The 26,779-nt window shown below is 39.0% G+C and overlaps 3 protein-coding genes across 3 annotated transcripts; 2 read left to right on the plus strand and 1 right to left on the minus strand.

Annotated features, from left to right (window-relative positions):
- Nucleotides 1–123: 123 nt before the first annotated feature.
- On the plus strand, nucleotides 124–7,589 carry zgc:92313 (uncharacterized protein LOC436869 homolog). Its single transcript, XM_037755667.1, has 6 exons — nucleotides 124–328; nucleotides 497–609; nucleotides 1,854–1,933; nucleotides 3,661–3,932; nucleotides 5,871–6,031; nucleotides 6,233–7,589. The coding sequence occupies exons 1-6, from the start codon at nucleotides 283–285 to the stop codon at nucleotides 6,485–6,487; spliced, it is 927 nt and encodes a 308-aa protein (XP_037611595.1). The 5' UTR covers nucleotides 124–282; the 3' UTR covers nucleotides 6,488–7,589.
- Nucleotides 7,433–15,535, minus strand: mapk7 (mitogen-activated protein kinase 7). The gene is made up of 7 exons (XM_037755665.1): nucleotides 15,329–15,535; nucleotides 13,601–13,881; nucleotides 13,285–13,450; nucleotides 10,722–12,262; nucleotides 9,536–10,638; nucleotides 9,168–9,298; nucleotides 7,433–7,796 (listed from the first exon to the last, which is right to left on the minus strand). Exons 2-7 carry the CDS (start codon nucleotides 13,875–13,877, stop codon nucleotides 7,649–7,651), a joined length of 3,366 nt encoding a protein of 1,121 aa, XP_037611593.1. The 5' UTR covers nucleotides 13,878–13,881; nucleotides 15,329–15,535; the 3' UTR covers nucleotides 7,433–7,648.
- Nucleotides 14,794–19,213, plus strand: vkorc1 (vitamin K epoxide reductase complex, subunit 1). The gene is made up of 4 exons (XM_037755668.1): nucleotides 14,794–14,885; nucleotides 16,621–17,044; nucleotides 17,831–17,940; nucleotides 18,750–19,213. Exons 2-4 carry the CDS (start codon nucleotides 16,875–16,877, stop codon nucleotides 18,959–18,961), a joined length of 492 nt encoding a protein of 163 aa, XP_037611596.1. The 5' UTR covers nucleotides 14,794–14,885; nucleotides 16,621–16,874; the 3' UTR covers nucleotides 18,962–19,213.
- The last annotated feature ends 7,566 nt before the right edge of the window (nucleotides 19,214–26,779 follow it).

The following is a 26,779-nucleotide window of genomic DNA, read 5'->3' on the forward strand; positions in this document are numbered from 1 at the left end:
TTCAGCACAACAACAACAAAAAAACGGAAAATGTAGTTTACTTGTGACCAAATCAGGAGGACGAATCTGATTGGTCCTCTGTTGCGTTCCTTAACTCTCATTGGCTCAGGTGAATCTGAGGGGGCGGGACAAGCGTTCTGATTAGCTGTAGGCTTAGTTGGGCGCACAGGTAACGTTTAGCCTGGCCGTTAGCCATCTGTTTGTAATCAAGGCGTTTACCTGGGATTTACTCGGGTTAGTTTGGGTCCGTTAAGGGATTTTGTCGACGGTAAACCTCACAAAATGTCAACGACATATCAGTTTCGTGCCATTTTTTGGTGCGTAACAGGTGAGTCATTGAGCCCATTCCTCATTTCCCTCCTCTGCTCTCTCGCCATGTCTTTTGTTTCTTTGTTCACCTGTGTGAAGCTATGTGTGCACTTTAGCTAAATCAATACATTTGTTGTGTCTAAACAAATGCATCTTTCACAGAAATGTAATGTGTGTTTACATCCAGGTATTTTGGCTTCCTATGCCCAACAATGTGGCCGACCATCGATAGTGGAGAACCGGATTGTGGGAGGAATAGACGCCTCAGATGGAGCTTGGCCGTGGCAGGTGGATATTCAGGTGAGTCCCTATATATGAAACCTTGCAGCCATGTAATATTTTGTAGTATGCCTGTGGGTAGTTATATGTTTCAAGTTTATTTGTCATATGCATTTAAAAGTACAGTGTATAGTGAAATGCAATGAAATTCATTTTACCCTCAGCCCTTAAAATCTATACATAGTACAGTTGATAAATGCTACAATAAATAAGACAATAAATAAGACAATACCTGAGAATAAAATTATAAAACATCCATAAAACAATCCACAGCTCTGCATTAATTTAGTGCTACAAATTTCAAGTTTATTTGTCATATGCATTTAAAAGTAGTGTACAGTGAAACCGAATGAAATGCATTTTACCCTGCCTCTCTCTCAGCCCCTTAAAATCTATACATAGTACAGTTGATAAATACTACAATAAATAAGACAATACCTGAGAATAAAATTATAATACAACCTAAAACATCCATAAAAAAATCCACAGCTCTGCATTCATTTATTTTATTTATTTGACCTTTATTTAACCAGGTAAAATCAATTGAGAACCAATTCTCATTTACAAAGATGACCTGGCCAAGAGGCAGCAGCAAGAGTATAAAAACACAGACCACACAAGCGACACAAACAGCACAGATACAGTACAGTATGACTAACATACAGTTTGCCATGACAAGACATGAGAAAATGGCTAAAAACAGCATAGGTAAATAAATAGGTCAGAAATGAATAAACGCTATGTACAAAAAAAGGTGGATTACTGGATGTTCTTTGTAAAATTGTAATGGAAGCGAGAGAGAGAAGAATTCAGTGCTATTGTTCAGTAGTCTGATAGCCTATGAGCGTAAAAACTGTCTCTGAGGTGAGAGGTCCGAGCTCTAATGCTCTGTAGGCGCTTCCCTGAAGGGAGATAAGAGAAAAGAGTATATGCTGTATGACTTGTGTCCTGCATGATACAAAGTGCTTTCTTCCTGCAGCGAGTGGTGTAAATGTCCTGTAACTGTGGTTAACGGGTATCCAATAATTTTAGATGCTGTTTTCACTGTCCTCATCAGGAGTTTGTGGTCATATGATGTAATGTTGCCAAACCATACCAGTATGCATCCAGTTAAGATGCTTTCTATTGTGGACCGGTAGAAGTTGATGAGGGGTTGATGTGTGGTTTAGTCTAGGTCTTGTTTCCTGACCTGCTGAGAGAGGGGATTTGCTTGTGATGCTGAGGTGACTCACTCTTTTTCTCCCTCCCTCCCTTTCGGCCTCCAGACGAACAAAGATGGTCATATCTGTGGAGCCTCCATCATCACAGAGAGCTGGATCCTATCAGCCGCTCATTGCTTCACCAAGTAAGAAAACTCTCCTCAGCTGAGCATCAATCCACTGGCTCTCTGCGGTTTCTTTTGTGAGCTGCCCTGAGTCATTTTATGGGAATACTTTGCAGTTTTGTTAAACAGGAAAATCATAGACCAGTTTTGTTCTTTTTTTAGAGGGGTACACAGGGGGGTCTTTAGGTGGAGTTAGCAGGTACACAGTAGATGTCACATAGAAGTGGTGTACATCATCTGAAAGCTGGGAACCTGAAGATTAATTTGAGATGCTGCCCAGCACTGTGTGTCAAGTCAATCTAGTCATGAATCAGAAATAAACATGAATTAATTATTTAAAATAAATTGTAAAAGTGTATAAGGCTTTAGAACATTATGGTAGATGTATGTGAGGGTTATTTTCATGCTCTATTATGTCTCATAAGTTGTTGCAGCAATTTTTGGGTTGATACCATTTGTTACACAGATTTGGTGCTAAGTTTAACCACTTTTTACCACTCGAGAATTGCTAAAAAAAATAATCAAAAATCCACCCAAAATACCACATTAAGACACCAAGACCTTGAAGAACATCATAGAAAAAGCCATGCTGTGATTTGGTTTCAAAAACTTTTGACATTTGGAGATTTCTGCAAGAGTTGCATTTTTCGATGATTGGATGGCGAGCACATCTGTTCTGGAAACTGCTCGGAAACCCCCTTATTGTCAGTTTACCCAGGAAAGCCATCCATCCTCTGAATGCTCTAGGTCTCTAGTTTGTGGTTGTAAAGTTTCATGAGGCTGTGATTATCCTAGAGGTCACCACAGGTCATTTCATACAGTGAGGTAAAATTAAAAAAAATGGTCTCACTACAATGAAATGTCTACTATGGGGACTGACATCATCACACATGAATACAATTGGGCTCATTGGATCCACAAGAGTCTCAGCTTTACAGTGATACCCAAATGTATGTAATTCCAAGACTGTTTAGGGACCCCAGTATGCAGAAATATTAAAATACGCCATTTTAGAATAGGCGAAAATAACACATTTATACTGCATTCAAGAAAACTGCATGTTTTTTTGCCCCAAACTGCATGTGATTATCATAAAGTGGGCATGACTGTAAAGGGGAGACTCATGGGTACCCATAGAACCCATTTTCAGTCGCATATCTTTAGGTCAGAGGTCAAGGGACCCCTTTCAAAATGACTATGCCATTTTTTTCTCGCTTAAATTTAGCCCAAATTTGGAGCGTTATTTAGCCTCCTTCCCAACAAGCTAGTATGACATGGTTGGTACCAATGGATTCTTTTTTCTAGTTTCATATGATATCAGTACCTTCACTCTCGCTCTCAAACTGAACCTGCTACAGACTCTGAAAGACGGGATCGCCTGCAATCCCGCGGGTCTCAGAGGGTTAATATCTTTTTTACCTGTTCGGGAAACTTACCTCCATTATGTTCAACATCTAATTGATTCTTTCAAGTGTTAAATTGAGGAAGAAGAACTATACCCAAAACCCCCCCAAATCCTGCAGACGGTTGGTCATTCATTTGGTTCATTACCTTTCACTAGATAACTGTCTAAGGACCAAAATCTTGTTAATTTAGTGAGTCTAGATTCTGGTAAACATCAAGCCCATCTCAAGGAGCACTTGCCTGGCATAAAATCCCTTTTAGAATCCCTTTTGTTTCACATTTTAAACCCCTTCCTGATTTCCAGTCTAGCAGGTGTCATTCGGTGTTCCTCCGTCTTCTTTCAGTCCATCCGACGTGAGCCCTTACATCATCTACGCAGGCCGGTACCAGCTGAATGGCTTCAACGGGCACGAGTCAATGCATCGTGTGAGCCAGATAGTGATCCCGTCCGGTTACAATGAGCCTCAAAACGGGAAGGATTTGGCGTTGGTGAAGCTGTCCAGCCCAGTAACCTGGTCCGATTACATCCGTCCCGTCTGCTTGCCCGCCTCTGGCACCCTGTTCACAGTTAACATGCAGTGCTATGTCACCGGCTGGGGGAACGTCCGGGATGATGGTAAGACTTGCTACATTCTTTACATCATCTAAGCATGTGTGCAGATAACTTTTATTTATTTTACAAGTCAACAAAATGCCATTTTATTATTTGGACTTGGCATGCAAATACATGCAAAATGATCCTTTCCCAAAGTGAATAGGAAGTGTAGGTCCAGGAATCAGAAAGTACACAGTAGGCAGAAATACATTTTGAATGAGTTACTCTCTCTTTCCCATAGGTATCATTTACAGTTTTTCTTTTGCCGAGCATTATACAGACGGCTTATAGAAGCCAGGCCTTTACAAGCTGGGCTATAATTAAATATTTTATTTTATTGGCTTCCAGTGGAATCGTGCTATGATCAGAGAACATAATCATCAATATGTAATTTTACATCTATTATTACATACATTTGCCATATAGTAATATATGAATGTTCTTAATTATTGTTTTTATTATTAAGGCTGTCGAAGTTAACGCAAATTTGTTTTAATGCCACAATTTTTTTTAATGCATCAACGCAATCAATCTTTCAGAGGTTGTAGCGGGCTCAGTTTTAAAGCAGAGTGAAGATACTGGCGTCATACGAAACAAAACTGGAAGGAGGCGAAATAACGCTCCAAGCTTGCGCTAACTTGTACCCACCAGTCTCCCCTTTACAGACATGCCCACTTTAGGATAATCACATGCCGTTTGGGGCAAGTCATAGTCAAGTCATAGTCAAGTCAGTACACTGACAAACTGAGCTGTTGTTGCCTGTTGGGCTGCAGTTTGCCATGTTATGATTTGAGCATATTTTTTTATGCTAAATGCAGTACCTGTGAGGGTTTCTGGACAATATGTGTCGTTGTTTTGTGTTGTTAATTGATTTCCATTAATAAATATATACATACATTTGCATAAAGCAGCATATTTGTCCACTCCCATGTTGATAAGAGTATTAAATACTTGACAAATCTCCCTCTAAGGTACTGCACATTTTGAACGGATGAAAAAATGTGAGATTAATTTTTGATTAATCGAGATTGACTATGGACAATCATACAATTAATAACGATTAAATATTATTTTAATGGATTGACAGCCCTACTACAGAGGTGACGTAGCGCCACAAAACATAATCACTTCATAGTTGAAAGACCTGTGAGGGTTTCTGGACAATATTTATCATTGTTTTGTGTTGTTGAAAAATCTCTCTTTTAAGGTGCATTTTGAACACATGAAAAATGTGCGATTAATTTGCGATTAATCATGGACAATCATGCGATTAATTGCCATTAAATATTTTAATCGATTGGCAGCCCTAATTATTATATTGATAATTATTTAAATTGACATGATATTGATTTCAGCCCTAGAAACATTTCCTCTACAAAGATCATTGTAATATAATACATTTAATGGTGACTGGCAATGTATTCCATTCCTTAGCTTTAGTATATCAATATAGGTATAGGACTTATTTACTACAGATTTGTGCCTAAAATTATTCAATTAAAATCAGTGCAAATGTATCGCAGCAGCTCACCTCCCGGATCAACAGATACACACACAATAAATAGGAGCAGAAAGAAAAACTCTTAATCACAAAAGTAAACAAAAAAATAACAATTTAGTCACCGTAGCGTGAAATCGTGAGCAGCTGCTGCTGGTTTTGTTTGGTTAAACAATATCTACATATTTGCAAACACAATACAAAGAACTGAGTAAACAAGGTATGTCTATACAAAAGCAATAAAACAATGGATAAAGACAATAAATAGCATGAAACACAGTCAAGATGTACGTCTAAATGCTTTACTGGACAAACATACTAAACATGAACATGTCTTTTGAACCATACTGCTCTAGCTAGAAGCGAAACAAGCTTACTGACTGCCTGTTTAGTTGCAGAAATTAAGAAGTCTAACACTCCTTTTGTTGTTCCTCCTCCATCCGTCCCCGCATTCCCCTCAGTCCCTCTGACAGGAGCCGGGACTCTGCAGGAAGTGCAGGTGCCAATCATCACCCAGAGTTCATGTCAGGAGATGTACCGGACGGACCCGAAGGAGCAGGTGGACATCATGTATGACATGATCTGTGCTGGATACCAGCATGGCGGCAAGGACTCCTGCCAGGTACTGTTGGATCAGCTGTTTTGTGCTGCTGTGTTTACATTCACAAATACACTACACGAGCAAAACAAGAAGCTGCACTAAAAATAACTTGGATTGCTGCTTCTCTGCAATCATGCACCGTCTAGTTTGTAAGACCTTCCTTTTGAGCACTTTGATACCTCCCAGTGGTGAAAGCTGAACGAGCCTGTGTCGTCTTTTCAGGGCGATTCAGGAGGTCCCCTCGTCTGCCAGATGGTGAATGGGACCTGGGTGCAGGCTGGGGTGGTGAGTTTTGGACTGGGCTGTGCTCACGTAAACAAGCCAGGTGTGTATGCCAGACTGACCTCCTACACGAGCTTCATCACCAACACGGTACCAGAGCTTCAGCTGTACGGCCGAGCTGAGCAGAACTGGTGTGGGAGGGCTGCCATGTTGGTCAGCTGTCTGTCTGCTCTGCTGATCCTGCTTCAGAGGTAGAACACTGTGACAACTGGATTTCTGGGAGGTAGAACGCAAACTAGGCCAAATGAAGGAGATTAATTATATGTGTGACTTAAGTCAGACAAAAGTTATCCTGAATAGTAAAATTAGAAAAACTACCGGACGTGCACATGAAGCCATATCGGACATGAAATGTAATATAATCTTCATTTTTAGAACTATAACTTTGCATTATGATCTTTTGAGTAAAAGTAATTTTGATAGGTTTGTACTTTAAATTACAATTATGAGCTAAATAAATAATGTGTTCTGTATTTGAAATAAATTGTTAATTTGATTCTTAAAATCAGGTCAGTGCTCTGTTCAACTTCTGATAGCTGAGTTTGGAAATGTTTTACAAGTATCGTGTTGTTTATGGATCAAAGTTTTTTTTTTTTATGTTTTATATCCACCTCTAATGCACCCACTTACAAATGTAAATACTAGGGCTGTCAAACGATTAACATATTTAATCGTGATTAATCGTATGATGGTCCATAGTTAATTGCCATTAATCGCACATTTGTATCTGTTCAGAATGTACCATAATGAGCGTGATTTATGCTCCTTCACGACAAGCTAGTATGACATTCTTGGTACCAATGGATTCCTTAGATTTTCTAGTTCTTCACTCTAGCTTTAAAACTGAGCCCGCTACAACCGAAAAAATCAAAGTAAATTTGCATTAACGCGTTATCATGTTAACTTAGACAGCCCTAGTTAATACTAAAGTGGCTGCCTTTGAAACAACAAAATGTTTTTTGAAACAATTACCTCATTTTCAGTCCACATTTCTGAAATGGAAATTATTTCATCCCTTTGTTGTTTCTTTTAAATGCATTAAGGTCATTTTTAAGTGTCCTTCCTCACGGAGAACCAACTTAATCTCAGTTTAAATTGCTCATTTTACTGTAGTTCATTAAATATCCAGAGGCAGAGACATGTGATGACACAGTTTTCTTTATTATAAAGAAAGTGCAGCATGTCGTAATGGTAAAAAAAAGACTGCTTGGTAGTGCCTATTAAAAAAAGCTAGCTTTTAAATTAATTTGATAAGTCTTCAGTCAAGGTTTTCATGCTAGAAAAAAAAAAAAAAAAATCTAACACAATCTTTACACAAATACAAGTGTTGTCTTTAACATTCCAGGCAGGGGAATGTCAGGCGTCAGGGGGAATGGTATCGGAGAGGATCATGGGAGAGCCGAGTTGCAACTCCTGCTGCAGCGACTCCAGATCAGCTGGAGTCATGCGGTGAACCTCGCTCCAATCAGATAACAGGGAGGCCGAGAGGGGGGCCGAGTCGTAACTGATGGAGGACAAATAGAAAGCATTGAGAGCGGCCCTCTTTTGATCATCAAAAGCCAACACTGAATGTCCAAATTGTCCTGTAAACTACATATATGTAAATCTGCCACTTCGCAGTATTTTTAAGTCCCCCTCCACTCAAATGTGTTTCTTCTTGCTTCTTCACGGCGACGTTTGAGCTTCACAATTCACAATGATGTATGTGCAGAGTTTGATGCTAGAAGGCTGTTTCCACATTCATGCGCCTGAAAAGGGAAAGTTTCTGTTTGCTCACCTTTAGAGCTGCAACAATAAATCAATTAGTTGTCAACCATTAAATTTATCGCTAACTATTTTGATAATGATTAATCCGTTTGAGTCATTTTTAAAGAAAAATGTAAAAATTCTCTGAATAAGCTTCTTAAATGTGAATATTTTCTAATCTCTTTACTCCTCTGTGACAGTAAACTGAATATATTTGAGTTGTGGACAAAACAAGACATTTGAGGACGTCATCTTGGTCTTTGGGAAACACTGATTGACATTTTTCACCATTTTCTGACATTTTTTTAGACCAAACAACTAATCGATTAATCAAGAAAATAATCGACATTAATCGACAATGAAAGTAATAAATCAGAGTTTATTTGCATATTCATTGATTCAGAATTTTTTTACTGAGGGAGAGAATGAGTCGGTGTAATTTTAAGATAATTGTGTGGAAAAATCACATCAGACACTCATTATTTCAAGCTGTATGTGTATATATATTCTGTATATCCATATCAGATGCATTTTATATGTCTTAAAATGTGTCTGGAGGGGATCTTTAAGAGAAGCCAGTTCAAATTTCATCCAGCTGTTTTTCAGTGCTTGGTCAAAGCTCATAAAATACACTTTTCTGCTTTGACACTTTTAAGATGTAATTTAGAGTGTAGCTTATAGGGAAGCCGCTGCTAAATTGACTGAAACTAAATCACCAAAGGGAAAACGTGAATAGGTTGTGAGACTGGAGTTACACTACACTTAAAGGATAACAATGAGATCTGGTGTTTGCACTTGGTGGGCCGACATGTGCAATTGAACTTGAACAATTGCAGCGATTTAATTGTGCCCTTAAAGTACACATGGGTACGGCATGTGAGCACTTATTTGTACTTATCCTTTAACTTAGTTAACTTCTGCTGCGTTCACCAGGACGAATCTGGTGTGAAAACATCACAAATATCGTGCAATACCTACTGTGCAGCTGCAGAGCCATGTTTATCTAAATGGTTACCAGATAGTAGTCTGATATGAATGGGTAAAACTTGTGCAGTAGTTTTTTTCCCCAGTATTAGACATTGGTTTTGTTTGTGAAAGCATTGGAGACTTGTGCTGTATTAGACCTTACCTGTCCCGGTCACAGTGTTGCAGGTCTGTGAGAGACTGGTTGAGAAGGTCATCCAGGTCAAAGCCCACGCCGTACCCAGCCCCGCTGCCTTTAGGGGTGACCGAGAACACCGGAGGTAGAACGTCCTCTACCTGACAGGAGACAAGGGGGAAACATTGGGTCAACTGAACTCTGTATCTTTAAGATCAGTTCAAGGCAAGCAGACGATTGTGACATTTAAGCCTGGTATGTGTGTACAAGGAAATAATGTTTTTGTATAGCACCTATAATGAAAGTACTCTGAATACATATAGCTTCTCTCAGGTAATATGCTAGCTGCAAAAAACAATATTTTAGAAGAATGGCAGCAGAAGAGACCTGAGACACACCTGGGACTTTGAGAGCTGCAGTGTTACTGTATGGATGTCGGGGGCAATGGAGGGCCCTTGCTGTCCAGTATCTGTGAATCCTAAACTGGGATGAGGCTGTGAGGGGACCCCTAAAGCCCTAAAGAGAGGGTGTGTGGTCTGCGGCCCAGATTTCTCTCCCACAGAGGGACACAGCTTCTCCATTGGCCCAGCACTTGCGGTCGAGGGGTTAGGGTGGGAGTTATTTTGGCGTCCGATGTCCACGTTCCCATTCGTCTCTCTGCTGGTTAATGCTGGAGCTTTAGTCAAAAAACTCTCCAGGGGAAGCAGCTGCGACTGAGCTTGAGGGTCAGGCTGGTTTTGGCTTTGAGGTTGGAGCTGGGGCTGAAGAAAGCTCGACGGCTGCGGCTTCCTGTTTGGTTGTTGCGGTGGCCTTGTCTCTAATTGATGCCCGTTCCAATTCCCCAAACAGTTGAAACCACTTTGTCCGTTGCTCTCGCTGTGAGGTTTGAGCGTGTTGTTCTTAACAAAGCCACCAGCGACGCCCATTATATCCATCCCTCCGCTTACAGCAACAACTAAATCAGCTGGAGGTTTCCTCTGGCTCATGGAGAAAAGTAATGCTGGTTGTTGGTTGCTGGGAGGCTGAAACATGCCAGGCTGGTTTGGTTTAACTTGAGAGAGCAACTGTTCGTGAGACTGAATCTTTCTCGCCTCCTTGCCTGTGTTATTGTTCAGCGCTCCTTGTGTGCTGTCACTGATAGCTACGCCCCGGTGCGAGTTCACATTACAGTCCGTACTATTTCCTCCGTCGTTATTAGGAGTCTGAGATCTCTCATTGCGGCTGTCCATCATCTTCGTCCAACGTTGCAAAAGGCTTTTGTCGTCGTCGCTCAGCAGAACCCCGCCCAGCGAGTCCCCTTGCCTTCCCTCTCTTCTTTCCTTTTCCTTTATTTTCCTCTCCCTCTCTCTTGCTCGTTCCTGCCTCTTCCTTCTTTTCTCCTCTCTTTCTCGTTGACGCTCCTGGGCTGTGACAGGCCGACGCAGATCTGGAACAGAAGACAAGGAGGACGATGCACCTCCTCCTGCGCCGGCGTCTACGCCCAGCGCAGAGTTACCTCCGTCTGCAATAAAGATATAAAAATTCTGATAAAGACCGTCTAAAGAATGACATGTCAATGATTGATACGAAAAACAATAAACTTACCACCCCTGGCTTTATTTCTGAGAGCTGATTTCAATAAGGCCGCTTTAAGTGCAGCTTTAGTGTCCTCTGAAATAGCTCCTTCTTTTCTGGTTCCCTCTCCGGCACCTGGAGGAGGCCTGGCATTCTTGGACAGTGACTGTGAGAGGGACTGAGACAGTGACTGAGCTTGTGCCACAGAGAGACAAAGGGAAGGCACAGTGGTGGGTAGGGGCGTCATGGTCTGTGCTGGTGTTGCGGGAATAGAGGTGGGAGCCTGGGTCATGGACTGGCTCTGGGTGGGCTGACTCAGAGGAGCCTGACTTCCGGTTACCTCACTGTCTCTCATTGTTTCTGATGAGGTGTCCTGACTGGACACTGGCGTTGTTAAATCTATAGTCTCTGGCTGACCGCTGTCTGAGTTGGCACTGGGCATGTCCACATCGACTGGGCCACTTTCGCTTTTTGAAAGCAGAGACAAATTATGGGTCACATGAGGCGGGGCGACTTCTAAAAGAGACGTAGGCTTGTTAAAGTTTTGCATCTGATTTGTAAACGTGTGGTTCCCTTCTGCTGGTGTGTGATTTTGTTGCTGTTGAGATTCCACTTCCCTCATTTGCTGTTGCTGTATCTGTGCTGCTTGTGGGTGTTGTGCCAGTGTAACCAGTGTTGATTTGCTCAGGTTAACAGTCGAGGGCTGAGCGTTACACTGGTTGCTGCTTTGTGCTGCGGCTCTGCCGTTCGCCCTCGCCAAGGGCCTGAACTGCAGTCTTTGACGGCAGCCCTGTTTGTTTTGATGAAAGTCCTGGATCTCCATCAGGATCGCCTCTTTAATTTGATCCCTGTTCATCGGAAGCTTGTCAAATTCAAAGTCAAAAGCTGGCACGCAAATTGGCTCGTCGTCTGGATCGTGGTACTTGGACAGGTAAGGATGCTCCAGCGCTTGTGTCACAGTGATTCTCTCGCGAGGGTCAAAGCACAACATGGCAACCAGCAGGTCCAAAGCCTCTGGTTCAGCTTGTGGGTACAGTTTGGCCAAAGGCACAGCAGACCGCGATGGGAGACTCTGAACATAGGAACGCACTCTGTCCGCCCTAATAGTACTAATCAACCCCTCAGGAGGAGTGCCTAACACTCCCAAAATGAGCGTGAGCTGGTGGACGTAGTGCCTCCCAGGAAAAAGCTGCTTACGTCCCAACATCTCTGCGAAGATGCAGCCTACAGACCACAAGTCGATGGCCAAGCTGTAGTGATTGAGAGACAGCAGGAGTTCAGGAGCACGGTACCATCGAGTGGCCACATATTCAGTCATGAAGGAGTGAGACTCTTCAGGGTGCGCACTCAGACCCCTCGCCATGCCGAAGTCGCCAATTTTTAGCTCACAGTTCTCGTTCACCAGCAGGTTGGAGGGTTTGAGGTCGCGGTGGATCACGTTGGCAGAGTGCACATACGTGAGGCCACGGAGGAGCTGGTACAGAAAGTAGCGTGTGTGCTCTGAGGTGAGCGTCTGGGAAGAGTGTATGATCTGGTGCAAGTCGCTCTCCATGAGGTCCAGCACCACGTACCTGCACACATGGGAAGTGGAAAAGTGAGATGTGTTTGACATCTATTGAGCCATAAAGTATGATTCAATAAATATAACAAACTGTAAGATTCTCTCAGTTACAAGTACCCAAGTATTGTATTTAAGCACAATTTTGAGGTACTTGTTCTTTACTTGAGTATTTCCATTTTCTGATAATTTATACTCCACTACATCTCAAAGAGAAATACTTTTTACTCCACTACATGCATTTGATACCTTTTAATTACTTTGCAAATTCCGATTAATAATACAAAATATAAATCAACAAATAAATGATGATATATTATTATGGATAAAGATAGCCTATTTATTGAACCCTTGGTGAAATTCACAATAATATATTAAAAAATAAGCCCCTCCTTTACCAGCTGAAACATTAAAGTGACAAACACACTAATTTCATCAATAATTATAATATAGATTATTCTGAAACGGGCCATTCTGCAGAATGAGCACTTTTATTTTTAGTACTTTAAGTATATTTTGATGGTAATACTTTTGTACTGTTACTTAAATAAGATTTTGATTGATGTCTTGTACTTGTAGCAGCATTTTTTCACTGTGGTATTACGACGTTTACTTAAGTAAAATATCTGAATATTTTTTCCACCACTGGTACAATTTCCACTGATATAATAGTGTTAAATATAAACTAATATTTTAGCAATTTGGCCACATTTTCAATTTCCAAAATGCATTTTTCAAGTCAACATTTTTGTAATTATACTTTTTGATCAATATTACTGAATGCTCGTGATGGGTGAAAAACATAACTAGTCAAATGGTAAGATATTAGTAAATGTTGCCTCTAATTTGGTGGAATCTTTAGTTGTATGTAAATGAGTTGACTAAAATTATACATCCAATTTTTATATCCAAATCTCCAAAGTTTCCAGACATTTACTTTATCAATAAACTTAACAGACGCTTCTAGCCTGCTGAGGAACCGTGGGAATGTGTTATTTGCCGACAAAGTTACCATGAAAATAAAAATGTACATACACAGACTTGAAGGCAGAGTGAGGAAGGTTGGGCTGCAGGATGTCTTTGATGGCGATGATGTTGTCATGTTTGAAATGCTTGAGAATCTTCAGTTCTCGTAGCGTGCGTTTAGCGTTTGTCACCACTTCAAAAGCATTGGAGATCTTCTTTATCGCCACCTGCTGGCCTGTGAAATGTAAATAAGCCCCAATGAAAAAACACAGCAGGCCAGGACGAACAACTGAGTTTGAATGACAATGTTAACTGATAATGGGTTTCCACATTTAACATTGTAGTACACACAGAATGAGCTATTTCTTCATCAAATCAGCCATACCATTGTCTCTTCTCCTGGCAGATGAAACGACGCCGTAGGCCCCTGTGCCGATAGTTTCTATAACATCGTACTCCTCTCCGACGTCGAACTTCACGTCCAGAGAGTGTGCTTTAAGCAGAGCCAAGTTTTTTTCTGTTGTGCTGGTGTCTGCGCTGCCTCCTGTTGCCTCGACTTCACTCTGGTTCTGGTTTTCTCTGCTTTTGTCAGTGGCCATTCTTTCAGGTGACATGGCCACCGGCTGACCATTTTTTCCTTCTCCTCCCTCCTTAGTTGACATACTTCTGTACAGAATCAAAAAATAGGCAGGGTTAGGAACATTAAGTAGTGCTTGTAATCTACAAGTAGAGTTACATCAGTATGTGGCTGTTGCCTTATAAAAAGCAACACTATTTGTCCCATGTTGGCCCAATTGTTGGTTAGGTTTGGCATTTTTCTGATCCTTTTTTTGTGGTTTAAAATAACTAGGACTAGGTGATACAGCTGAAATTATCACAGTATCAATAAGGATATTTTCTAAAAGTCATCACAACATGGCAAATGATTGCAAAAATCATAAAAGAAAAAAGGTTAAAAGCAACGATGTGTTCCACCATTATGTATTAGGCAAGGCAAGGCAGCTTTATTTGTAGAGCACATTTCAGCGACAGGGCAATTCAAAGTGCTTTACATAAACATTCAAGGACATTAAGACAAAGTGCAAAAGAACATTAAGACATAATTAAAACAGTTATAAAAACATTAAAGATTAGACAATAAAAACAAGCTAAAAATAAATTATCTGGTTTAATAAAAGGCAGCAGCAAACAGGAAAGTTTTAAGCTTTGATTTAAAAGAACTAAGAGTTGGAGCTGGTCCTGCAGGTTTCTGGGAGCTTATTCCAAATATTTGGTGCATAAAAACTGAACGTATTGATGATGTATTACATCAGACAAAACTTTGTGCAAAACTTCAATTACTAATTTCATTCATTTAAATAATTAGGAAAGTAATCATTATAGTAGCAGCACTTATTATAAACACTTATAACCTAACCAACATTCTTGTAAAACTAGATATCAGTATCATCTGATAAAAGGTGGGGAAACGTGTAATGTGCTTTATAAAAAAATAAATAAAAAAAAAACATGGTCCATTTATGAGTGCTAGTTAATAACATTTAACTGTGTGTCCCTGCAATAAGCAGTCCTTGGTTGGACAGCTACAAGGAAAATAAGGTAAAAAGGAAAACCAGTGATCCTCTGAAGCCAAAGGACCAGAGAGCCTCTTCAGGACTCCTTCTCAAAAGGTCAGTCAGTGGTGCTTTAGGTCAGCTACACAGATACAACTTAAGATACTGATTTGGCAATTGTTAACTCCCATTATTGACTTAACAGATGTACTGTATGCAAACAACACGCTGCCTAGCAACTTCTCATCCACGAGGCCTGCCAGGCAGGTGGCCAAAACCTGTAGCTCCCAGTCAAAAGATTACACTAGATTACAGCTGGAGTCTGCTTACAAATAGATAGAGAACAAGGACCTTTAAAGGACACCTAGTTTGTGTACAACAGTGTGTTTAAACTAAACTAATTACCCCATAAAGAAGCCTTACCCACTGTTTGACGCAGGGGCGTAGGCTAGTTACCTGAAGCTCAGGCTTTATAGGAAGGTAAAGCATTAAAACCACGTCTTTTCTCGGTTTATATTACCACATAGTGACTGTTTCTAAGTGATGGAACAGACTCTCACCTTGTGAGCCACCCACAACATCCGTAATTGTGTTTTTAGTCCCGTAGTAGCACGGCTATCTCTTGTTTTTGTCTGCCGCTTCCTCGTACACTTCCGTGTTTGGGTTTGAGTGATATGTGGCTGACCAATGAAGTGGGGGCGACGTCCGAGAGGTTGTCCAATAGGAGCAGAGAATGTAGGGGGGAGGCGGGACATGACGGCAGACAGTAGGCGCTCTGTGTTTTTGGGTTGGTGGTGACGTCATTTTCCAGAATTGAATAATTTAAAGAGGGACCATATTGGGCTTAATTTACCTGCACCTAAACCTGTTTAAGATAAGATAAGATAAGATAGTAGAACAATAACTACTACTACTTATACTACTAATAATACTAATAGGCCAATAACTAACGTAATAAAACAAAATGTAACAAATAAATACATAGATATAAATTTATTGTTATTCATTATTAAACAATAAATTGTACACCAGTAACTTGGTAAAAGATCTACATTTCAAGTGTAAACCTTTTTAATGCAGCAATTGCTGGTGTGCGATTTATTATTTAATAATGAATAACAATGCCGTAAATGTATATCTTATATATTTTATTATTTGAAGTGTGTGAAGGAGCGCTATCGCAGGTCCTGCCTTCCTGCAGCTGTCAGACTACACAACCAGCACTGCTCCCAGTAGACCACTTATACTTATACTTATTCACCAAAAACTGACAATAACTGCACTATACTGTATAATGACTGTGCATATCATTATCATTATTACTACTCAGGTGTAATTCCTACTGTGCAATATTTTCAGGTGAAATTTCATTACCATCTCACTGTGCAATATCATTTTCCACTTGTGCAATTTTGTTAATAGTCTGTTTATTGTCAATACTGTATATACTGCTCCTATTTTTATACTTCCTTCAATTTAAGTGGTTCATATTTTGTTACACTTTGTTTATCTCTTTTTTTACTGTGTTAGCTGATGTTTTTTGCACTATCCCCTTTGCTGCTGTACACTGCAAATTTCCCCACTAAGGGACTAATAAAGTAATATCTTATCTTATCTTATTTGTAAAGCACTTAAACCTGCTTTTTAATATAAAAGACATGTAAATCTCACTTTTTACAATATGGGACCTTTAAAAGGATTATTTTCACACTGTTATTATATATTTTTTATTATATATAATATAATATTATTATATTATATTTATTATATATTTATTTATTATACTTTTACTGAAGTAATTCTGAGTAACCTACTTTCTTCCACCACTGATTATATACTGATTCTCTTAAAGGCCAGACAGACTGAAGTCCACAGTAAATACACAGTAAACAAACCATCTGGCTGGTCCAACATCTGTACCCAGCCGACCAATGAGAGGCTGTGACAAAAATCACCGGACCAATCAAAAGAGAGAATCTGATTTTAACCTAATACGTCACCTTGACGAGGAGGACGACTGAGTGAAGTTTGAAAGGAAACAAAAGTGGACTTTTCCTCATCTTTTAGCCTACTGGAGTCATTTAAATCCAGTGCCCTGAAATAAACATGGCATTGCCGAAATGGGAGAGAAAAGCGCGCATACTTCTGTGCGTTTTCGGTTTGTTTTTGTCTGTTTATGCGCTTCACGTCGAGCTGTCCAGAGAGAGGAACCCAGAGTACAGGGCGATGTGCGACCTGGGGGAGTCTGTGAGCTGCTCCAAAGTTTTCACCTCCAGGTACGTTTCTTACTTCTCCTTTGAGTTTGTTCAAGTCATACCTGCTTTGTTGTGCAGAATCACTTGATCTCGACTTGTACTTTAGTTACCATTGAATCATTTCTGGTTCTTACTTTGCTTTTATCTAAATATTTCATGACAGGTTAGACCCCCTTTATTGCCACGTGTTAAGATCCTGCTACTGTTTTACCTTATGACAATACCAAGTGTTATCAAGAGCTCGTTATCCTTAAAACATTTTAAAAGGAAATTATCATCACATTTAATTAATGATGTCTAATTATCTTATATGTTAAGATATATTTCCTTTTTTTTCTGTACTGTTTTTTGTATGTATTTCATTGTTTTTATTGGATTGTTTTCCACTGTTTGGTTAGGGTTTTTCTGCACATTTTGTGTTCTTCTTGTTGTTGTTTTACTTGTTGTGTTTTTAAAATTATGTTAGTTTAGATCTTTCTTCCTTTTTTTGTTAGTTTTTTTTTTCTCCTGGGATTTGGGGGGGAGGTCCTTTAAATAAGCCTGTGGCTTCTTCACCTCTCCTGACACATTTCTTCTTTTTTTCATTGACTGGATTTTGTGCAGTTTTATATCTATGCAAATAAATAAATAATAAAATAAAATACCAAGTGGATATTCCTCATTTGACACTTCCTGTTTTCATTAAATAATCTGCATGCTTGATTGTTTTACAGAAGTTATATAAACCATTATGTAGGCTATATCTTTTTATTTTATTTGCCTATAATATGTTGTTCTGACTGTTTTCCCCTTTCTTTTTTTTGGCAGATGGGGACGTGGTTTTGGTTTGGTCCAGTTCTTTGCTGCCAAAGATAGCCCTCTGAACCAGCCCAACTCTGTGCTTGGCATCATATTTTACACTCTGCAGATGGGCCTGGGTTAGTCTGTCGTTTTAGTCTTCTGCAAATTACAGTGCAATGCTGAGTGTTTTTAGGCAAAGTAGATACTGTTTGCATTCCTGCATGTTAGTGAAGCATTGGCTGAGTCCTGCCCAGTTGCACAGCAGTTCGTGAAATTGTCATGAAATTTAATGTATTGATTCGTGTACATAGACACAAATTTAAAAAATTTTTTTGTGATGTCAGCACGAAATCAATTCGTTTATAATCCACGTAATTGTGAACCGGGAAGTATAAAGAGCGACGAACGCCACACAGGGTCGAGGTCAGGGTGGACGCGTGTGTAAAAAAACACAGAACTTTTGCCCAGAAGACTGGAGTTTGTGTCCCGTGTGAAACCAGAAGTCAAAGTTGATTTATTTGCCACGTAACTTCCATACTTAAGTTACTGCTCTTCCAGAGTTATTCTAATCCAAATCACGATCTTTTCCTAAACCTAACTAAGTAGTTTGTTGCCTTAGCCTAACCAAGTCAATCTTTTCCTAAACTTAAGTAGTTTTATTTTGAAAAGACTAGAGCGGAATTTGACAGGTGTGTCATGTGTTGTTGAAAGTCGTGCTGAGTGTCATAAAAAAAAGGGAAATTCGTGTCTATGTACACAAATCAAATAGATTCAATTTGTGACTATTACACAAACTGCCGAGAGACTGTGTTGCAGCGCCATTCATATTCTTTTAGGGGAAATAATAATGAGATATAACATTATATTTTGTTATTACACAGAATGTTTTCACTCCAAATTTTTGTATTTTATTGAAGGACTGAATTCTTCTCTGTCTTTATTGCAGGACTGTCTCTGTCCAAAAAAGCAGCCATGTTTTTGGTCTTCGCCTCCTGGGTATCCGTGGCCGGCTCCATCTATCTTGCATCTATTCTCGCCTTTGTTCTGGGGGATTTCTGCATGGTCTGCGTGTCAACATACATCGTCAACTTTGCGTTGCTCTTCACCAACCTGAAACGCAGGAGAGCAATTGAAGGAATGAAGGAGAAGGCTGGATAGAAAGAGATACATGTGGAATTTTACACCTTTTTTTTGTGCTGAGCTGAAGCCACAATGGATCTGAAAGACAAATTCTCTCCCACAGTATTTCTGCGTTATTTACACCTGTGAAGGCTTTTCAGAGAATCAGGACTGGAGATGTATCTCAGAAGATCTATAAGATGATTTTTAGTACAGAAACCTGCTGAAGTAGCAGTCACCTGTTTATATGAATGTGCATTTGTGATGCTGATTAAACATTTTTGAATACTACCTCTCGTCTTGTGTGATTTAGGCCCGGCTTCTGAAGACAACAACAATTCTCAAAGTGGATCAGGGTTGCACAGTTGATCAAATCGCAGTATTTGTTAAAATCAGGATATTTCTTAAAGGTGAAATTTGTGTCAAAATACCATTTAAATTAAATATTGCGGTGCTGTGGTCATGGCATAAACATTATATTCCACAGACCTAAGAAAACATCTTTGTTTGGTACAGATCCCCGCAAAAATAACACCATTTTAATATGTTTTTCATTGAAAATTAGAATAATGATGTAAAAATGATCATTCCCTTTAATATCACAAATCATATCACAATTGCAGTATCAGTTAAAATAATCGCATTCGATATTTTTTCAAAATCGTGCAGCCCTAAAGTGGATATTAGTACATCAGTCTATTATTAGGTGGTAAAGCAATACAGAGACATGCATTACCCAGTCTAACCAGGAGATGGAGCCACATGCACAGGGTTATCATGGTGAATTTGGATAAAGGTGAAGTTTAGTGTTGAATTTCAAGAACACAGAAACTATTATTTGCATTGCTTGACTGAAAATAACATGGATAACACAAAATCTCTTGGGGAAACTCTAACCAAATATATTTAAGCCATACATAAACCTAATGGAATAGTTTGGCCTTTTGATATACCTCTATGATCACTCAGTTAGTTTAGCGAGTCAAAAGTTGGTTGGAACAATACCAACAGGAAACAAAGCTAAACTAACAAACAATCAAAAACAATAACAAAGTACAGTCGACAGTCACTCACTGTCCCTTAGTTTATGGCAGGCTCACAGCTCTTTTAGCATCCTCTCCCAGTAAGACTGGTAATTTGTTTTCATCTGAGAGCTGTAGAAAACCTTTGGTTCTTAAATACATTTTTTTAAATATATATCCGTAATGTTTTTATGTTTTTCACATTTGGTGAGGGAGTGTAGCTCTGTTTCAGGCTCACTGAAAACAAGAAGACAAAAGACCTTCACTAGTTGCACTAGTGAAGGTCTTTTTTTACTTTACTAGTTAACTAGTGCGGGCCAAAAAAGAGCCACTAGTTAACTAGTAAGGGCCAAAATGTGCACTAGTTAACCAGTTGCACTAAATGTTAATGAAGAGGTGGGGAAGGAGCATACTCTGAGGCTTCCTATTGGCATTCCAGTTCAAAATAAAAAATACAAACCAATCAAGACTCAGGATTTTGTCATTACCCCGCCTGCTTCTTTTGCATGTTGTGCACTAGTTAACATGTTGGCCTGAGGAATTGCAACTAGTTAACTAGTGGCTGCATGTTGCACCTTACATGTTAACTAGTGAGGGCCAAAATGCTCACTAGTTAACTAGTTAAAACCTTTTTGACCTGACTAGTGAGGCTCAAAATGTTTACTAGTTAACTAGTAAGGAAAACATGTCCACTAGTTGCACTGGTAGGGTCTTTTTTACCTTACTAGTTAACTAGTGCAGGCCAAAAAGAGCCACTAGTTAACTAGTGCACTGATATTTTCCTCACTAGTTAACTAGTGGAAGGTATTTTGTCTCACTAGTTGGACTTTGACCAAACATATGTTTGGTCAAAGTCAAAGTAAGAAAAATGTGCAACAGTATTTTAGTTGTTTATACTTGAGATCATGCCTAATAATCTTGGTGAATATAGAGAAGTTACTACTTTCTTAGCAAAAGATATAATGGGATACACACTCTTTTCAGACTGCATTTTTGTTCTGCCACAAAGTGTATCTCCTCTCTATAATGTACAGACGTTGCCTTACCATCAAGCGTGGTAGCCTAATGTAGGTCCACCTTCACTGAATACATGCACATTACCGTGGCCAGGGGTACACTTCCTACCTTAGCACTACACCTGTCCAGAATTAATATCACAGGTCTGCTCGGCACTGCAATTCTGTTTGATATTAGCTGGGACTGGTTTTGGATGCTTTGAACACTGTCTTTGTATACTCAACACTCATGTAGGATGGTAGATCTGTATTTATCCAACAGAGCCTAATTGAATTTGCATCATATTACTATAGTTGTGGCACAGAGTGCTTAGCTTGGAGTGAGTAAATGCATATAATGCATTGTGCAAACACTACATGGAAAGCTGGAGCTGCATGACGGGTATAATAAGAAGGACCTAAAGTAGGTCTCCTCCCTGAGTGTTAAATATCAGTAGGCATCCCAAAATAAGTGGAAATCTACAATTGTTTTACTCATTAATGGATATATTAATTCTTGCTTTATTTTGTTCAACTTCTACCATCTTTGAATTTGTAACTTTTCAATTAGTCAAATCTTGTGAAACGTGAGTCATTTGCACTCCTTTAAAGCATGTTGCCATGTCATCCTACTCCACGTTTCTGTTAATCATTATTACATCAGTAGTCAGCCAAACTGTATGACTTCACTTCTGCTACCACAGTCCACTGACCATCATCAAACATCTGATAAAGATCAAATAAAGACCACATTGTCCACTTGTCCACACTATTTTATCTGAATTTACTGAGAACTGAATGCAGAGTCCAACAGTAGGCTACACAAATATTAGGCAGATACACTGAGTTGAATTAAAAAATGTGTCTTTACTTTCAGATAAACTCTGAAGATGCCGTTACAGAGTAGATGGATTTAACTAACTTAAAAAAAAAATGTCCTTCTTTTTAAGGAAAGATGACGCATTTATGGTGGATGCGTGTGTTTCACAATGTGCCCTTTAAGGCTAAGTTGACTTACAACAAAAGAGGTTTCAACAGCTTTTGTCAGAGTTCCTCAGTTGACTTGTAGTGTGGACAGACGGTGTTTCTCACAAAAGAGCCTAACTCACATTCTTGTCAAATTTTAGCTTCTTTTGTTGTTGTTACCCGTGATCTCAAACCCTCACCTTGTTATTTACTCTTTCTCTTAACCTTTACACAGTGTCCTTTCTCATATGGTAGTCCTCAACAAAATCACATTGCATTTTTAATCCCTCACGTTGCAATGACATGGTGATGCTTGCCGGTTGTCTCAAACCCGCTGCATTTTCCAGCACTGGAAATAACGTAGCAAGACATCCCTGGACTTCCTTCATTTGATGTTTTTAATTGAAGTTAATTTAACCATGCATTGCAAGAAGTTAAAGATTTATTGTGACAATATTTGTGATGATAACATGTGAGAATCAAGAGAGTCACATACAGTAAATGTCATGTTTAGCAAAATGTTAAAGTCACTGCTAAAATCACAATCTTCCTCCTCTTTTTGTGTTCCCTTTCTCTCTTATCACTTCCTAAGATGAGTCAGGATAGACTCTGCAGCATGGACACGTATCACCACGGCCCCATATCATGTAGATGTGTTGGACCAGCGCCCAAACTTGGTTCTGAGGTCAGTGCATCAATTCTCTATTTGGGCAAAAAAGAAAAGAAAAGTGAAATAAAATCATGCTTTGTTTTGAGAGTTTTTAGTGTTTTAACGAGACTGAACAAATAAATCCCACTGCAATATTTAAAACAATGATTAACTATAGTTGAAGCTCAGTGGCTCTTCTTATGATTGACCATATAGTTACCCTGTAACTCAGTCTGACAAGGAACTACCGTGGAACTACCACTGCATATCTAACTACAGAGAACAATATGAGAACAGTTTGTTTTGACTTTACTTGCCTCAAAACATGGAAGAACAAACTAAATTAACTGCCCAGTTTGCTGTAAGAAGAGTATATTAACCATATGTATTAGGGGTGTAAATCACAAGTTTCATCACTATACGATATATCTATTCTTTGGACAACGATACGATAATTGCCGGTATCACAATCGAGCGATCGATATGAGACGATATCATATGCCCTTTTAACACAGTCTGTTACATTTATATCAACTCACAAAAAGCAACTAAAATATGATTTGACAATTTTATTACTGGGAAGGAGAGACGCTTGGATGGGAATTGTGACACAGATGTGCCATGGGAATTTCAAAATAAAGGCATATCTTAAAGATGATGATATGTATCAATGTTTTCACTTTGCATTGATGTTATTGGATCGTTGATCATTGAATCACACCCTTAATATCTTTCTATATTTATATGTATTTCCTGGGATGAGAGGAGGCCGTGCACAAAGCTGAAAAAAAGGTATAAGCGTGCACCTCGAGGAGCTGTAATGCTGGTCGAACACATCTGCCAGGGAGGAGACTATGAGTACCCCAAAATAATAAAGGAACAATGTAGTTTGCCTGGTTGGTAATAAGGTCATTTTAAAATAAAATCACATCAGATTTATTAAGTGATGTTAAAGTCATCACTCCATCTTCCCTGAAATGTTTAGATTCTTCCTCAGTAGTACCCAAATTCTCTCTATGTTCCTCCCAAACGGGCAGGTTATTGCTCAGTATGTAATACATTAGGGCTGCAGCTGATTATTTTCATTGTCGATTAATCTGTTGATTATATTCTTGTTTAATCAACTGGTTGTTTGGTGTATAAAACGTCAGAAAGTGGTGCAAAATGTCGAACAGTGTTCCCCAAAGCCCAAGATGATGTCTTCAAATGTCTTGTTTTGTCCACAACTCAAAAGATATTAAAGTTTACTGTCACAGGAGTAAAGAAACCAGAAAATATTCACATTTAAGAAGCTAGAATCAAAGAATTTTGACTTCTTTTTTTCTTAAAAAAATATTCAAACCTATCAATCGATTATCAAAATAGTTGCCGATTAATTAAATAGTTGACAACTAATTGATTAATCATTGCAGCTCTATCATACTTACCATGTAATAATAGAATAGGTACCCAGTAATTAAAATATAATAAATAACTATACAGTATAAGTTCTTTTTAAGACCCTTATTCCATAAGTTCACATCTTGTTTCTCAGTACCTTTTGTTATTACAAAGAGTATTAATCAAGCAGACATCATGGTGTTGTTTTGAATGTTATGTAACTGCATTTGAAAAGGTCTTTCTCCTTACTGTCAAAATGCATATTTGCACTTAAAGAATAGAAAGAAAATGATGGATGAGGTGTAAAGGTTGCAGCCATAACGTACATGCACGCGTACCTTTGTAGTATTGTTTTAGTTGCGTGGGCCATTTCAACAGCATGTCAGCAAGAGCTATTCGTAGCTCTGGTTGAGTTATTTACCTTTCTTTAGGGTTTTTTTGCACCGAAAGATAAGTACAGTAGATATCAGTGATGAGTTGTCGTGTGAAGGTGCTAATGGAAATGTTTTTATTTTACCTGGAAATTACGTACATCTCTGACACGTGTGGTTCTGAGATGACAACACTGCACCTGATCCACCCCTCTTGCCCAACAATCCCCGCAACGCCCGTCTGATAATTATTATTTTTAATTATGATGAATGATGCCAGACCAGCGGTTTACGTTATGAGTTGAGAACAGTTTTTTTTTGATTACCCAGCATGCATCACTAATCCAATCAAGGGACATCATACTGTAGATATATGCTATTGAATCTGAGTCATTAATATAAGTCATGTGTAGACTGTATATTATAGAATGACAATGGCTCGTCTGAGACAGCAGTTACATCACCACGAGGTGTTTTGTCTCTGAAATAACAGTTTTATCTCATCACATCTTGTAAAAATGTTCCACTGCCAGCTGTTTCTCAACCGTGGGACATGTTCGATATTTGCACATTATCCCACTGAGTTTGCAAAAGTCTCACATGTGACTGTTTTTTCTACTCTTTTGATGGGTACACAGAAGAAGTGAAGGCCAGATTAAATTACTATGCAACAATAGAGCTCTATTTAGACTGTGAAAGGGACAGTTATCCGTCATTAAAGCCTGTACACATAATCAAGTTTTGATATATAATCGAAAAAGGGGAAAATTAAAATTCTGATATTTTTATCTACACTTTGATGTAGTCTAGTTGTCAATTTGTTTAATCAACTATCCTCATCACAGCTTTAATTGTTACAATGAAAAGACTTACAGTGGCCTCTAAGCTGTGTATGTATGAAATTATGTAAAATTGAGCAAAAGGAACAAGGAAACTGTTAAACCATTTAGATGTTGGGGGGGAGGCCTGGTGGGAAGGGCTCACCTCCACCAGGTGACAGTTAAAACCAGGCATATAAATAGTGACAAACAGCAACTGGGCAGTCACACAATGGCTTCGAGGAAGTGGATCTGCGTCTTGACGCTGGCCAGCCTTTTATCTGCAGGTAAGTTGATTGGACCAACATCTTTATTGAGCTGCAGATGCTGGCAAAATAGTCTAATATACACGTGCAGGCCTACTTAGAAATAGACTCCAAATGTATCTACGTGGCTATTAATGTGACTTTTAAGGCTTTCTGATCTGGGCTTGTTACCCTGGATTATGAAGGTCAATTTTCAAAACAGAGTGGCTGAATATTAGATGTGACGTATGATTTCAGTTGGAAATCTGTATATTTTTAAATGGTATGTCCAAGGCCTGTCAATCGATTAAAATATTTAATCTCGATTAATCGCATGATTGTCCATAGTTAATCGCAAATTAATCACACATTTTTTATCTGTTCAAAATGTACCTTAAAGGTAGATTTGTCAAGTATTTAATACTGTTATCAACATGGGAGTGGACAAATATGCTGCTTTATGCAAATGTATGTATATATTTTTTAATGGAAATCAATTAACAACACAAAACAATGACAAATATTGTCCAGAAACCCTAGTGCCCTGTGCTGTGTCCTGATTGGACATAAGAATGTCCCTGTTTAGGACATTGTTATGATGTATGTTTACTGTCTGCCAGCAGAGGCTTGGGGTTGTCCTGGATTTTTAAAAGGAGTACTTTCAGATAACCATTTGAGGAATGAATCACTTCTCTCCGAATCTGATCAATTTTCCTTTCTTTAACTTGGCCTTAGCTGCCATCTGTATGAAATGAAATGCTTAAACTGTGCTATCATTTTACTAGTGCTGAATGGAGGGATTGTGTGCAAATATATGTGTACGGATTAGGGCTGTCAATCAATTAAAATATTTAATCACGATTAATCGCAAAGTAATTAGACAATTTTTATCTGTTCAAAATGAACCTTAAAGGGAGATTTGTCAAATATTTAATACTCTTATCGACATGGGAGTGCCGACATGTTAGAAAGTGGAACCTAAAAATGTATAATTGTTCGGATGGGGCGCTTTTTTTGTTTTTGTCTTTGCCTGGAAAAAACCCAGACTACTCAGATCAACTATAACTACCTAAACTTACTGTTGTCTCTTTTCCAGAATCACATGCTCAGCTTGATGGTGAGTTGAAAACATTTACTATCCATTTAAATGTCTACATATCACATCTGCATTTCATTGACTTTTTCCAAGTTCAGCTGTAATGGGATTTATTAACTTTAAAAAGCACATTTTATCCCAGTGATAACCTGGGTAGCCTGAACTTGAGTGTCTTGACTGACTTTGCGTCTGAAGTCTAACACTACTGATCTATTTTCCAGTATGTGGCACTGTTCCACTCAGCACCAGGATAGTTGGAGGTGAAGACGCTCCAGCAGGAAGTTGGCCCTGGCAGGTTAGTCTGCAGATATTTGG

Source organism: Sebastes umbrosus, chromosome 20, assembly GCF_015220745.1.
Source record: "Sebastes umbrosus isolate fSebUmb1 chromosome 20, fSebUmb1.pri, whole genome shotgun sequence".
NCBI classification, from domain to species: domain Eukaryota; kingdom Metazoa; phylum Chordata; class Actinopteri; order Perciformes; family Sebastidae; genus Sebastes; species Sebastes umbrosus.